The sequence below is a fragment of the Mytilus galloprovincialis genome, chromosome 13 (assembly GCF_965363235.1).
Source record: "Mytilus galloprovincialis chromosome 13, xbMytGall1.hap1.1, whole genome shotgun sequence".
NCBI classification, from domain to species: Eukaryota; Metazoa; Mollusca; class Bivalvia; order Mytilida; family Mytilidae; genus Mytilus; species Mytilus galloprovincialis.
The window spans coordinates 5526148-5542467 of record NC_134850.1 but is presented as its reverse complement, the minus strand read 5'-3'; the positions used below and the strand labels follow the sequence as shown (position 1 = coordinate 5542467).

General features: G+C 32.1%; 1 protein-coding gene across 1 annotated transcript in view; it reads right to left on the bottom strand.

The window, feature by feature from the left end:
- The window catches only part of LOC143057370 (uncharacterized), a 99152-nt gene that overhangs the window by 51588 nt on the left and 31244 nt on the right, over positions 1-16320 (bottom strand). Inside the window, exons 27-32 of the mRNA XM_076230675.1 lie at positions 6372-6434; positions 5002-5153; positions 4101-4239; positions 2477-2731; positions 1729-1801; positions 1305-1468 (exon numbers count right to left, since the gene is read on the bottom strand). Of these exons, the coding sequence (XP_076086790.1) occupies positions 1305-1468; positions 1729-1801; positions 2477-2731; positions 4101-4239; positions 5002-5153; positions 6372-6434 (846 nt within the window). The remainder of the gene's footprint in view (positions 1-1304; positions 1469-1728; positions 1802-2476; positions 2732-4100; positions 4240-5001; positions 5154-6371; positions 6435-16320) is intronic.

Here is a 16320-nt window from a genome sequence, read left to right as displayed (position 1 = left end):
TGCCACCAAGTTGGAAAGAAAGGACTTAAAACACCAAATAAAATATTATTGACAGAGGCCTTTTTAGGGGCCCTAATGATGGCTCTCCCTTAAGTGGGCAGTGATCTGAAAGATTTTTTCACTATGGGCCTAGGGCCCCTCAAAAATAAATTCAATGGGCCATTTTAAAAAATAATGGGCCATGTTGTCAAATGAGTGGGCCATTTGAATTGACTTCTGTAAAAAAATAAAAAAAGTATCAGTATATTTTGGCAAAGATATATTGGTACATATACCTTTATGCTTTCAAATAATATCATGGACATTGCTCCTGTGATTTTGTAATTTCAATTTCAATGAATATACAATAACTTTTTCCAATCCGAACAATATTTAAGTTAACCTTTATTTACAATGTTTAAACTGGTACTGTTGCCTTGTTCATGTTCATGTTTTTTTGTACATTAAATTTGGGTCTTCGTCGATACCATACGTATTCCAGACGTTCCGTATCAGAGGACATTACAGGCATTTCCTCTGCACTTCTTGTATTATTATAACTTCATCACGGTGACAAGAATAGATGGGAGTAACATTAATGCATAGAACAAAACAACAATTTCGTTCCAAAGCATGTTAACAAAATGTCAAAACGAGCCAAAGACCAAAAAATGACAAGGACAGTTAAACGTCTTTTCTGGAGACGAAAACTGTATTCATAAAAAGGCTTTGGGGGTTTTAAATCGAAATAAAAGCAAACTAAACTAAATGAGATTATTTTTAGAGTTTAATCTCGTCGGTACTAGCCAAATTTCACAAATTTTAAAGTTGTTTATCAAAAATTATATCATGAATGATGGTTAATTACGTTTTTTAGGTTATCAGTTAGACCACATGGTTCTATTATTACCATAGGAAAACACCAGAGACGTTAAATCGCATGGTTCTATTATCATAGGGAAACACCCGATACGTCCCAAAAATATATAGGTGCTCCTATTATTGGAGGAACATTACACAGTTTTGTACACACACATGGCGTCACGGAACACGATCGGAAATCCATTTGACGATATCTAAATGTATCGAAACGAAGTGAAAAATATTGTGCGCCACGTGGGCGCTTACATTTGTCACTGTATGCGCCATTTCTTGTCAATATGCGCTATAGGCGCAGGGCGCACATCCTTCCCGATCACTGAGAGGGAATAATTTGGCTGATTATATATGGAATTACTAAAGCATGACTGGATGTGGGGCCCCTCTTAAGATAATTTCTGAATCTGCCACTGCATAAAAATAATTTGGTTTATGATATTCAATACCTTCAGACAAAGTGTATGATCCTTCCTCTGTACAGTTTGGTAAAGGGAACACTGCATGGTCAAGGACAGTCACACTTGTCAGACATGTCTCAGGGTCATCTGTTCTACAGAAGGAGCAAGTGAAGGTCACAGTAAGGTCATCTTCAGTTCGTAACACTACGTAGCTTCAAAATACAATTATAAAAATATTTAAAATACAAATTACTTGCTTGTTTAGGACTACTGCGAATTTCAATTTTAACACAAATTTAATATTTTTCTAAAAATTAAGTCCCATAACTCTTCATCAATAAACAAGACAACTTATAAAAAATTCAGCAACTCTTAAACCAACATTCCAAAAACTTGAATAATATTTCAAAGTAAAATGTCTTAACAGATGAATAGATAGACCAAGTGTTTATTACATTTTTATAATTTTTACCTAACAACTAACTGTACTGGTCCCAATCCTGGTAGAACTATCTCAGTAGTTGTAGTAATGGTATCTTCAAATCCTAAAATTAATTGTTAACACATGAGAATCTCATAAAGATATGAATTAACTGTTATATTATTTCAAACATTTTTTTTCTTAAAAAAATTTCTACTTAATATTGATGATAATCTATACTTCATAGATTTTTTTTTTACTTTTAGGATTAACAATGATTAAACATGATTTAGTCAGCCTACTAATCTCAGCACCTATTATCACTAAATCACTATAAGAAACTAGAAATGTAAGTGATCTTGCAACTACTTATAGAATATATTTGAATCAGGAAATTTATCTCCACTTTAACATGTGAGGCCAAGATTATATTTCTACAATCTCATCTTCAGGTTTGTGTAAATTTTCATCAATACCCTGGCTTGCTATTGCATTCAGATGTCATTAACTTTCACTTTGAATCTTGGTTTTTCAGTTGTACATGTATCAAAAAATAATGAAAAGTATTTTCAAATTAATTACACATTTTGGTATATCAATATTCATTTGGTTACAATTTTTTGCAATAAATTTTTTTGTACATTAAAACAAAATAAAGTTTTGCAGTCACCATTAAAGTTTAATAATGAACTTGATCGGCCTTACCGTAAATTTAAGAAATTTACCAATCTAAAAACTAAGTGTGACATTATCGCCAATCATAGTCGTAGTTTAATCATGTCTTTAGTATCAAACCTACCATCATATGTTCCATTTACATATGTTCCATTTACATATGCCGATTCATTAAATATCTCCCCTAAGTTAAACTGTGTCTGAAAACTGTCAAATCCTAGATACAGCATCTCCTGGCATGGCTCATACCTTACAAACGTTTTGAAGACCTTGAGATAGAGAGACAACTTGACAGTGACACAGCATTCCACAGCATAACAACCCTCCGAGTACGTACAATAGGCATTGTCTGGTAGAGCTAAAGACAGCAAAGGACATTCTGAAAGAAGAAAATTACAATGGCAGCTGAGTTCCCTCTCAGTTTTTTGCTTGAGTGTTTGTATTGTGAAATTTTGCTCATCGTTTCATTATTTTAAGTTGTTTGCTATGGAGTCAGTTTTTCTTGACATGAACTTAGAATGCCCCCTTAATATCTTCTGTCTCTTCTTTAACTGTGCCATAATTCACTAAAAATAGTTATTTTTTTAATTTGGATGTTGAGATGATGGTAAATAAACAGCTGCACCATGAGCGCATGATACGCCCGACGTCTTATGTGGAAGTATAATGCAATAATCATAAATAGTTTCTGAGAAAGTTTTAAACAATAACCATATATTGTTTTAGAGACACGGCGCGACATGTAAAAAAACCTCCCCTGTTTTACAAAATACTCAATAACTCAAAAATAAAAATTTTGAATAATCACCAAAAAGTATACAGATCTTTAGATTAATAGAACAAAGAAGTGTGTAAAGTTTTAAGCAATAATCATAAATCGTTTCTGAGATACGGCACAACATGTAAAAAAAACCTCCCCCTTTTTTACAAAATACTCAATAACTCAAAAATGAAATTTCGAATCATCACCAAAAAGTATACAGATCTTTAGATTAATATAACAAAGACATGTGTAAAGTTTTAAGCAATAATCATAAATAGTTTTTGAGATATGGCGCGACATGTAAAAAAAAACCTCCCCCTTTTTTACAAAATACTCAATAACTCAAAAATGAAATTTTGAATCAACTCCAAAAAGTATACAGATATTGAGATTAATATAACTAAGAAGTGTTCAAAGTTTTAAGTCATAATCAAGAATCGTTTTTGAGATACAGTGCGACATGTGAAAAAAACACACCCCTGTTTTAGTTGTAAAGTGCCGTAACTCAAAAAGTTTAAATCTTATTTTCACCAAAAAGTATACAGATCATTTGACCATCATAAGAAACAACTGTATTAAGTTTCATGAAATTTGGATAAGTCGTTCTCAAGCTACGGTGCGACATGTTTATGCCGGACAGACGGACTGACAGACAGACAGACGGACGGACACCGGACATTTGTATACCATAATACGTCCCGTCAAAACTTTGACGGGTGTATAAAAATGATCTTTATAAACGAAATACTGTAAATTTAGAAATTATTGCGAGCATTATTGATTTCCATTTTGTTAATAATTGCAATATTGAGAAAAATCCTTTTTAATTCATATAAACATTTTCAAAATGCAAGTTCAAACTATTGTGTTTATGACCCTGTCACATTTTTCGTAATAATAAAAACATTGCAATAATTTCTGTATTTACAGTAATGTCTATACATGAAACCATTCTAACTGAAACACAGCTACCCTATACACCTACCATTGTTTGCCTTGTAAAGTGTTGCTATCATGTCTTCTCTAGAACCATAAGTCACATGACCTTGCTGTAATAGTTCTTGTCGTAACTGCTCATTACTCATCTCATACAGGTTCATACATGGTCTGCTACTTATTATATCCTGCAATAATCATATCTTTTTGATGTATTAATTTGTAAATTTTAATTATTCACATTTTCAGCCTTGTAAAATAAAAGTCATATGATAAAAATATTCAAAAAGTCATAGTAAACTGGTACGACAGAGAATTTTATAAACCCAGAAGTCTAAAAAAAAAAAAAAAAAGACCTGACAAAATGTATCATGCAGCATAGTCCAGCATCCAAGAATGAGGTCCATTAATAAATCTACCATCTTTTAGATAGGGTCTTTCTATAGTGATTCTGAAATGTATAGGGTGGATGATTGTCTGAGTAAATGATCCAGATTTTATTTGTGATTACCCTATTCATACTCAAAACAGTATTGCTCTCTTAAATGCCAATCATTACCAATTCAAGAACTGTCCAAAAATCATTGAGGGGACTACTATACCAAATGACATATAAGGTGATATTTTGCAGTCTAATACTAGTATAAGAAAGAAAAAATCTGTCCCTCAATTATGATAAAATTGCATTGAAGTAATAGTGAACATAATTAAGTCCCTGTTCATTATAACTGGTAAACAGATATAATGATGGTGATGCGATATTTAGGGATTATAGATTTATTCTAATGAGGAAGTTCTGAGCATGCTCTTCTCAGCATTTTATGTGACAAAAGTTATTATGATCCATTAAGATGTCAAATCACATAAACTGCTGACTTAAGAGCCTACTTAAAAAGCTCTGAGCATGGAGCTTCCTCATAAGAATAAAGCTAAAATCCCTTAATCAGTACCTTAATCTCTGTAAAGATTTTGGCCAAGTTTTGTTTCTCTGTCTCCATATTGAGTAAGTTGAGATATTCCACCAGTGATCCCATCTTCAGACGATGTAGAGAATACTTCTCCACAAAACTGTCTGCCTTCTGTAACAAGGCTATAAGAAGACCTGAAATGTGATGAAGTAACATAAGATATGAACTATACATTGTCATTCACCCTCAAAATGACCTTTGGTTGTATCATTGGGTTGCTGTCTCAATAACACAAAATCTTCTTTTTATCCTTATTTATTCTGAAATATTTAGTCCTCATTAAGCATCATCACCTATCATTATTTCATTTTTATTTCAATCAAGGTAATTGGATAATTATAGATTATTGTTGGTCATCTCAACGAGATTGATTTTCTTGCTTGAGTACAGAGAAATAGAGAAAAGCAATAGAGTTGAGATGACAAATAATTATCTGTTTATTGCTATTTTTCCTATGACGTTGTTAATTTCATTGACAACCACATGTACACCCTTACTTTCTAGCGATAATTTTTCATATCACTCTACTGTGCTAAGAAAGGAACTTATCAGTCAGTAAGATCAAAGGAAAATTTAGTAAAATAGCAATAAACAGTTTTACATGTTCCTTTTTAAAATATGTGCTAAGAAAGGAAATTATCAGGTGTCATACCACCAATTACTCCCTCAAATTCAGAATGTATGTGAAAGTAGGCCTACTCGGACAAAAAAAAGTGCATTTGATGTCATTGTTCACCTAAAATAACCAACAAATTTGCAGAAATGAAAGTTTTGTTGAAAGAGAAATATATTAAGACCATTTTGAGCCAAAATTTACCTGTCTATGAGTTTGCATTAAAAATTGAGGATTAATGCGCTCCATAGTATACTAATTTAAGATTTCCAGAAAACCAGGGGTTATTTTTAGTGGTACCTCCTTTCGGAAGCTCTCTGCTTTCTTATATGATTTTGAATGTATGTTGAAAATTGGCATGCAGAAAGGTGACACCTGTACAATTCAGAATATACCTAGTTTCTATGAAGTTAAACTTAAGGTAAAATATTTAGAAAGCTGTGAAAATTGCAAAATTTGGTTGAACAGATAGGGACTTTTAATTGGTGGTATGACACCTATCAGTCAGTAAGATCAAAGGAAAATTTAGTAAAATAGCAATAAACAGTTTTACATGTTCCTTTTTAAAATATGTGGATTTAATTAACTTGTTCCATACCTAACTGAAAACTTAACATACAAATAATTTGAAACTTGAACTGTCATTAAAAGGAAGAAAACTCAACTGTTGACTAGCTTATGTTGAAAAATATATGAATGAATCAAATTATTACTTCAAGTTGTTACAACATATACTCACCAGTCTCATTCAAACTTTCTATATCTGTACTCTCTGTTTTATAATAAAGTCCAGATTGGTTGTCTGTAAAATACAATTAAATCTTAAAAACTTAAAGAAAGGAAAACCAGGGATATGGTGTTCAAATTCCTATCATTAATTTAAACAAAAGGCTCTCATCTGTAATTTTTTGCTTAAATCTTCCATCAATGTTTAGTTTTGCATTTCAATATATATTAATGAGTGGCATCCTATTAAGTGTTCATTGTATCTGTCATATTTTCTTCAAAAGCAAAATAAAAAACTGCATTTTAACCCTATGTTCCATTTTAGTCATAGTGGCTATGTTTCTTGAGGAACTAGGAAATAAAATACAAAATTTATAGAAGAAACTCTAAAACTTATTCAGCCCAAGTTTGGCTGAAATTGATTCAGCAGTTTCAAAGTTGAAGATTTTTAAAGTAAGCAAACTAGATGAACAAAATGTGTAAAATTTCTTTTGAAGAGCAATATCTCCTTAAAGGGAAACTTCGCAAAAAAATCAAAAATTGATATTATGTTCATTCTGTATAAAAATGTTCAAATTCATAGATATTAAAGTTTTATTCCGCTAGATAAGCGATCACCATCGATTTTAAATTTAGAGTATCAATTCTCCGAGATCCGCCATCTTGTCTTCTTTCCCGATGAATAAAAACGATATGTCTATAAACCACAAAGAAACAAAACTACAGTAACCGATGTAGTCGTAATTGCGTGTCGATATCTTGTCAATCGTACGGTTGTTTAATACGACTAACTAACTTGATACGGAAAATATTCTTACTTTTTTTAAATTACCATGGTCTGTTGTTTTTAAACTGTTGATATTGGAATTAGGTGAAAAGTCAAAGTTGAAATCATAAATAAGTGTTCCGTGAAAATTGTTTTCGAAAATCTAATTTGTTCATAATTCTTTAAAGTAATAAACTTTTTTCAAATATATTTTGATCTTCCCTTATCTGATCACCAGCATGGCTAAAGGTATTACTTCCAAAGGTATTGTGAGGGGTGTAAGGTGACACGTCCAGGTATTCAAGCGATTTCCTGTCGGGCTTGCAAGTTCATGCATCGTTTCACTTCTTCAGGTATTGATCAGTGTACACGGCTGATAACTTATAACTTATAACTTTCCATTTTGAACTATCAGATGTATAATATACAACTCTGTCTTACTTGTCATTACTAAACTCATACGCTTGTTTATAAATAACATTTCTGGTGTAAAGAATATAATTCATAATATATAAATAATACCCACAAAATAAGATTTGATGAAATTAAAATCTATTTAAATATTTTTTCCAAGGGTGAATTTGGGAAAATGTAATATATAGTCATTGTCAATAGTGAAGGACAGATTGGAACAGACCAGAAATATTGATTTAAAAAAATGTATGCACTTGCCGACGATTCGTTTATACGACTGGATATAAAGTTACGGAACTATAGCGCAATTTAAAATATATACGTGTATACATTGAACATAAGAAAAAAACATATATTTTGAATAAATAGGGGTAAAAGTGTTGTAAATAGACTAGCCAACGTATGCCAACAGTATGTAATCATCGAATGTCGATAGACTACAGTTGTATACCAAAAGAAGAAGAGAACCAATTTGATTTAAATACAGGTCGATGTATAACTTTTGCTTTGGTTCATTGAAGCTGTGGACCTAGGAAAATCACAGTTATATTTCAATAAGATTGTTCTCAAAAAAAGGAAGGAATTCGTCATCACAATTGTTATATATGCCACTGGACGAACACTAATTATCCCCAGGGGATGTGAATATTTTGCTGGGAAACTTTTGAGTATCAAAGTTTCAAATTAATTTCGGGATTTATTTTCTTTCTTGGTATTCAATAACCGAAAAAAGAATAAATTACTTGTTCGCTAAATAGGGATATTCTTGTCAGATAAAAGAATTTTAGTTATATTTAAAAAATAGGGAAATATGACATTAAATTGGTTCTGTCTTTTTTTAAACATCGTTAAAACGATGTGTGTCTAAGGTGAACGCCACAAGAACCCTGTAATACTAGTACGAGAGTATAGCATGTACACATTCCTTCTCAATAATATGGTTGTATTGGAAAACTTTTCATACAGATTGACAACTCATTGTCCGATATGCATGTAATATTTGCCACATGACGCCCATAGTTCTTTCTACCATCATCACCTTATTCCTTGATATTGCTGTAAACATCGATGGTTCACACCCAAACAAAATGGGAGTAATGAACCTTCAGAGCTTCTCCGTGTTATACACTTGTGAAATATATAGACGAAATTTCTGTATTGAAATGAATCTACATCTCACAAACAGGATTTTCAAATAACGATTTTGAGTAATCACCTTACAAACCAATATAAACGTATGGCAAGATATAACCATGAAGGAATTTAGTTTTTGTCAGAACTCATCACTATATCATAAACGTATACGTATATATATGCATACAGTTTCAAATATCAAGAACAAGCGTTCGATGTCGATAGTCTGTTCTCTAACTGTTCAGAGTTAGACATGTCACTTGTTCATTCTTGGAAGCCTTCATATTCCCCGTCTAACGATGGGAACTCTTTCTGATTGTGTTGACTATAAATGCTTGTATGGTAATTCTGTCGTTTATCTGTACAAGCGGTTGCATTTCCTCTCCTTTCCCAACAAACAAACGAACGAAACGCAACTAGTCTGATTTCTCTGGAGCTCATCCTCAATGGCTCTTATACGTCAGGAAACTTACATGTATACTAATAATGATTGTTTCATGAACAACGATGTATGAACGAACTATTATAAATTCGTCAATATCTGTAATGCATGACTAAAGAATAACTTTTATTACAACTACTGTATTACTTATTTGGATTAATGACGGCTATCATGTTCAACATTGCACAACTATTATCATAGAATTTTAAAAAAAATCCTCAAAAATCCTCACAAGATATAATGCCTTAGCTTAGATAATTAGTATTCTTTTCACAAAAAGTTCGTGTAAATGATTGTCAAATGAATTTAATTATGTAAGAATAAAATGTTAAAAAGAAACTAAAAAAAAATTATGCATGTTGTATGTTGTATTTTTTTGTCAATTAAAAACTTTAAAATTGCAATAGTTTTATTAGCATTTAAACACAGCCAGATTTGAATACAAGTTACGAAATTCTGGTAAAGTCAATGATATCAAACAGATGTACAATGGTATATCAAATTGGGTAATATTGCATTTAGTTTTAAACTACTATTTTTTGCTTCATATTTGAATCTAAAAACTACTATTTTTTGCTTCATATTTGAATCTTTACGCCAATTGCCGCTAAGAAAGTAATCAAAAATTGTTTCCTTTTATTTTTATACACTTTCGGAATTACGAATCTGAATTTTATTTTCAATTAATTTACACAATTTAATTATTGTATCTTTATTCTCATCGTGTATTTAATCTTAGTGTATTAACATCATGACAGCATATACTCTAATCCTTTCTATTTATCCTTTCCAAATAACAACATTTATACCTGTGTACGCTTGAACTCACACCTGCGGCTAAATAGCTACAAGGTAAACGAATTGACCTCAAGCCGAGAAATATACAGTGACCTTTACAAAATAATATACACACTCTGCTCACACATTAGTTGCATTGAAATGATTATCAAAACAATAACGGTAAATAGAACTGAAATATTTTTAGTTCAATATCAGTAAAAATGTTCAATAAATATTTTATGAAAAAAATCTCAACAATAATTAATTAAATTTATTCAAAAACATTTACTAGAGATAATTTTATAGGAGTTTAATTCAATCAATACAAAACGGTATATATGCATATTCACTTTCGTTCATTCTTATATTGTGGTTTATAACTTCGACCATTCGTCAGCTGTGCGCTTTTAATTACGTATATTGTCGATAAGCTATAAGAGTTAAACAGATTTTATTTTTTCCCAGAATTCAATAAATCGGGCTAATACGTCACGACCCACTCGAGAATTCAACCAAAAAGTTACAAATACTTGATTTTCTCCGTTATTAGAAGGAATATAAATTTAAAACTTTGCAAATGTGTTTTTTATGTTAAGATGAACATTTTTAGATGATAAGTAAAAAATCGCGGAATTTCCCTTTAAGGGTCAATTAACAATTTTGATCATATCAACTTATTTGTAGATCTTATTTTGCTGAAAATTTTTGCTGCTTACAATCTATCTTTTATCATTTTAAAATAATATTCAAGATAATAAACAAAACCTGCAAAATTTCCTTAAAAAATTACCAATTCAGGGGCAGCAACCCAAAAATGGAATGTTAGATTCATCTGAAAATTTCAGGGCTCATAGACCTTCACCTGTTAAACACTTTGACCCCTTTCAGATTTTCTCTAAATGCTTTAGGAGGGGTAACTTCCTATTATTGGGTATACAGGTATGTGCCAAAAATAAGGGTCATAATTTTGCGAGATTTTATATAAAAATGACCCTCCTTTTTAATGACATCCTATATTAAAATGCATTTACATTTGATAACTGTATATTGATTTGGGGTATGATCTACATATCATATATAAATATGCTATTGAGAATCTTACATTATTAATGGTCAATTATTATATTTAAATTAAATCAGTTCATTTTAAAGTTCACCTTTTTCAAATAAGTTCCCAAATGAACCCCGGAAATCCAACAATCCATGCGTATATATAACGATAAAATATATGTGCACCAAACGATGTCAATTCATATATAAAAACTTAAGGGTAGCTGGTATATTTATGAATTATGACTGATGATCAGTTAGTGCTTATTTAAGCATGGGTCATTTTTTAATATATTTTATATAAGTATAGGTCATTCTTTCTTAAATATTTATATAACTATAGGTACTGAATTTCAGTGAATGTTATATTAAAATGGGTACGTTTTTTGAGGCAAAAATGGCACACCCCTACCAAAAAAATATCGAAGTTCCTTTAGAATGATGAGCTAGAATAGAATTTAAAATACCCCCGATAAAAAAAATTAATAAATCTTATGGAACACAAACAAATACTTTAAATCAATACTACTGTTAGGATAGTTGTCAGATTCTTATCTGGTATAATCAATTTAAGTGTTTACACAAATATACAACTGGGTATTTAACAACCTTGACTTCACATGAAAGACCAAATCGTATAGTTTAACAAAGTTTATTGATAAGTGTTTACACAAATATGCAACTGGGTATTTAACAACCTTGACTTCACATAAAAGACCAAATCATATAGCTTAACAAAGTAGTAGTATTTATAGGTACAAACCAGGAAGAAAATACGTCATATAAATTTATCTAAAATGGCCTTCTCTAAGTCTGTTATAAGGAGCTGTCAAGCCCCAGCTAAATGTGGAATATGTGAAACTGACCAACCAATAAAGTGGAAGTGTATCGATTGTGATAATTTATTGTGCAATCATTGCAAAGATAAAGTGCATCCAAAATTAAAAGATACAGAGAATCATCAGGTTGTCAACATCAAAGATGTGGGACAACCAACAGTTGTAGAACTTAACATCAATAAACAATATCAGACTGAACTACCTAGAATAACTAGGATGTCTCACTGCCATGATGATTCGTTGTGGATAAGTAGTTTAACAGATAAAGTATTACAAAGAGTAAAACCTGAAGGAACCAAACTGAAAATACTATCCAGCTTTAATATTGAGTTCTATGATATGGCTGTTACTCAATCAAACAATCTACTTTTATCTACAGGGGAAAGCAGTCTTAAACAAATCAGTAATGCCGGTATTCTTACATATGACTCAGTATATAATATGTCACCATTCTTTTCTAGAGCAGTCCATATTACCAGTGACAGTAAAGTTCTAGTAGGAGGTGTTTATAGAGTAAGAAGAGTTGTAATGCTGATGAATCAGAATGGAGACCAAGAAAGAGTGTATGAACATGATAAACATAAACAACCTATATTTTCTCTTCCCTTGAGTATCACCAGCACTAGTAACAGGAATATTTATGTGGTGGATAGATCAAGTGATAACATAGATAGAGTAGTAGTGTTAGGACAGGATGGTGATATAATCAATATCTATACAGGAGATACCAAGATCAACAAGGACAGACCATTCAAACCAAGAGACATAGTGACAACACCTAAAGACAATGTTATTATAGCTGATATAGGTACTCACACACTTCATATCCTGAACAATGCTGGCCTACTGATGACGTATTATAAAACAAGTGACATAAACATAAGGTTCCCATGGTCTCTTACATTCACTTCAACAGGACAACTCTATATAGGATGTATGACACCAAAAATCAGTACAATCAAGGATGCCAAGATATATGAACTTAATGAAGTGACCATATCAGGATGTTAATTTAATAAAGAAACATTTTTTTAATTGTCCCATAATGTTATCTTTCATCAATTTAAACTTTCTGTACCAGTATGCGTAACATAAAGGCAATATTCATGTGCTACATAAAGTAATTAAGGACAGACATAAAGTAGTAGTGTTAGGACAAGGTGGTTATATATATTTAAAATCTATATAGGAGATACTAAGATGAACAAAGACATACAAATCTAATCAACAGGCATAGTGACAACACCTATAGACAATATTATTATAACTGATATAAACACTCAGATTTTCCATATAATAAGATGTGCTGATAACACATTACCACACACATTTGACACAAAGGACATTACTTGGATATTTCCATATTCTTGAGAATCTACTCCAACACCTAACTCTACATACGATGTAGGAGACAAACACGGAGCAACGCCAGGGACACCAGAATATATATTCTGTGACCTATTCTGGCTGTTAAATCATTCCATATGACATTTACATTTATATATAAAACAATTAAATACTGTTTGTTAATTAGAGTTTTGTTTCATTTACATGTAAGAACTGAGCTGTCAATTGACAAGGTTTTCTGTGTTGTGAAGGATAAATTTCTTTAGTATACATACTGAAGTTGTCATTATTGAGAGCCAATATATTATCCAAAAATCTAAAAGTATTGTTTAATTTTTGTACCAGATGTTGTTTCAATGGGTCTTTGCTGATTTTAGTCAGAAATTGTAACTCATAACAATACAGAAATAGGTCTACAATAAGTGGTGCACAGTTAGTCCCCATTGGAATTCCAATAACTTGACGATATACTAAATCTCCAAAGCAAACAAAACTGTTATCTAGTAAAAATTCAAGGGCAGTTATAGTATCAAAGCATGTCTAATTGACATATAACAAGAATGTGTCCTCAGTACACGAATGCCCCACTCGCACTATCATTTTCAATGTTCAGTGGACCGTGAAATTGGGGTAAAAACTCTAATTTGGCATTAAAATTAGAAAGATCATATCATAGGGGACATGTGTACTAAGTTTGAAGTCGATTGGACTTAAACTTCATCAAAAACTACCTTGACCAAAAACTTTAACCTGAAGCGGGACAGACGGACGGACGAACGAACGGACAGACGGACGGACGAACGAACGAACGGACGGACGGACGCACAGACCAGAAAACATAATGCCCCTCTACTATCGTAGGTGGGGCATAAAAAGAAGATGTGGTATGATTGGCAATGAGAAAACTCTCCATAAGAGACTAAAATGACACAGAAATTAACAATTATAGGTAACCGTACGGCCTTCAATAAATCTTTTGTTTGTTGTTACTAAACTAGAGGCTTCAAATAGCCTGTGTCGTTCAACTGATATTTTTATTAACAATTGATGCATGAAATAATGCAACTGTTATACTTTTGCTTTAGAAACAGAGATACAAGTAAAACAAGAGTGCACACGCTGAAATGTCTCGCCTTCTATACTAATCATTGATATTATGTTGATAGTCCTAAGTATAAAGCTAAGCTTTAATACAACTGTCACATAAACTTAACATTAACCAAGATAACTAAACATAGACCAATGAACCTTGAAAATGAGGTCAAAGTCAGATAAACCATGCCAGGCAGACATGTACAGCTAACAATGCTTCTATACAACATATATGGTTGACCTATTACTTATAGTTTAAGATAAAGAGACCAAAACACAAAAACTTAACACTGTGCAATGAACCATGAAAATGAGGTCACGGTCAAATAAAACCTGTGCGACTGACATAAAGATCATAAAATATTTCCATACACCAAATATAGTTGACCTATGGCATATAGTATTAGATAAAAAGACCAAAACTCAAAAACTTAACTTTGACCACTGAACCATGAAAATGAGGTCAAGGTCATATGACATCTGAGGTCAAGTGAAAACTATCTGACAGACATGAGGACCTTGCAAGGTACGCACATATCAAATATAGTTATCCTTTAGACTTATAATAAGAGAGAATTCAACATTACAAAAAAATTGAACCTTTTTTTCAAGTGGTCACTGAACCATGAAAATGAGGTCAAGGACATTGGACATGTGACTGACGGAAACTTCGTAACACGAGGCATCTATATACAAAGTATGAAGCATCCAGGTCTTCCACCTTCTAAAATATAAAGCTTTTAAGAAGTTAGCTAACACCGCTGCCGCCGCTGTAGCCGCCGCCGGATCACTATCCCTATGTCTAGCTTTCTGCAACAAAAGTTTCAGGCTCGACAAAAATTGACTATAAAGGGCAATAATTCCTTAATTTATAAATTTACTGTTTACAATTTTTTTATTTTTTGAAATACTAAGGCTTTTCTACCTCAGGCATAGATAACCTTAGCTGTATTTGGCAAAACTTTTAGGAATTTTGGTCCTCAATGCTCTTCAACTTTGTACTTTATTTGGCCTTTTTAACTTTTTTGGATTCGAACGTCACTGATGAGTCTTTTGTAGACAAATGTGCGTCTGGCGTATATACTAAATTTAGTCCTGGTATCTATGATGAGTTTATAAAGGGTCATTTGAAAATTTTGGTCAAATTTGACTTAATTGTAGATCTTTCTTTGCTGAACATTATTGCTGTTTACAGTTTATCTTTATCTATAATAATATTCAAGATAATAACCAAAAACTTCAAAATTTTATTTAAAATTACTAATTTGGGGGCAGAAACCCAAAAAGGGGTTGTCTGATTTGTCTGAAAATTTCAGGGCAGATAGATCTTTATCTAATAAACAATTTAATTCCTTGTCAGATTTGCTCTAAATGCTTTGGTTTTTGAGATATTAGCCAAAATCTACATGTCACCCCTATGTACTATTTTTAGCCCTACCGTCCATCTTGGTTGGTTGGCCAGGTCACGCCACACATTTTTTAAACTAGATATCCCAATGATGATTGTGGCCAAGTTTGGTTAAATTTGACTCAGTAGTTTCACAGGAGAAGATTTTTGTAAAAGTTAACAACGAAGGACGACGACAATAGACGACGACAACGGACGACGCCGGACGCCAAGTGATGGGAAAAGCTTACTTGGCCCTTTGGGCCAGGTGAGCTAAAAACTGCATTTACCACTATGTTATATATTTTAAAAGCAATGTCAGCCATCTTGGTAGGCATGCAGGGTCATCAGACACATTTTTTACACTAGATACTTTAGTGATGATTGATGCCACGTATGGTTAAATTTGGCCTAGTAGTTTCAGAGGAGCAGATTTTTGTAAAAGTTAACTGACGACGACAACGAACGAGACGCATGAGAACAGCTCACCTGGCTCGCGGGGTCAAGAAAATACTTGAGTAAAACTAGAGGCTCTCAAGAGCCTGTGTCGCTCACCTGTTACTGTATTTACTGATGTCGGCCATCTTGGTTGGTAGGCAGGGTCAATAGACATTTTTTTTTAAATAGATACCCTAGTAATGATTGTGGCCAAGTTTGGTTAAATTTTGCCTATAGTTTTAGAAAAGAAGATTTTTGTACAAGTTACAAAAA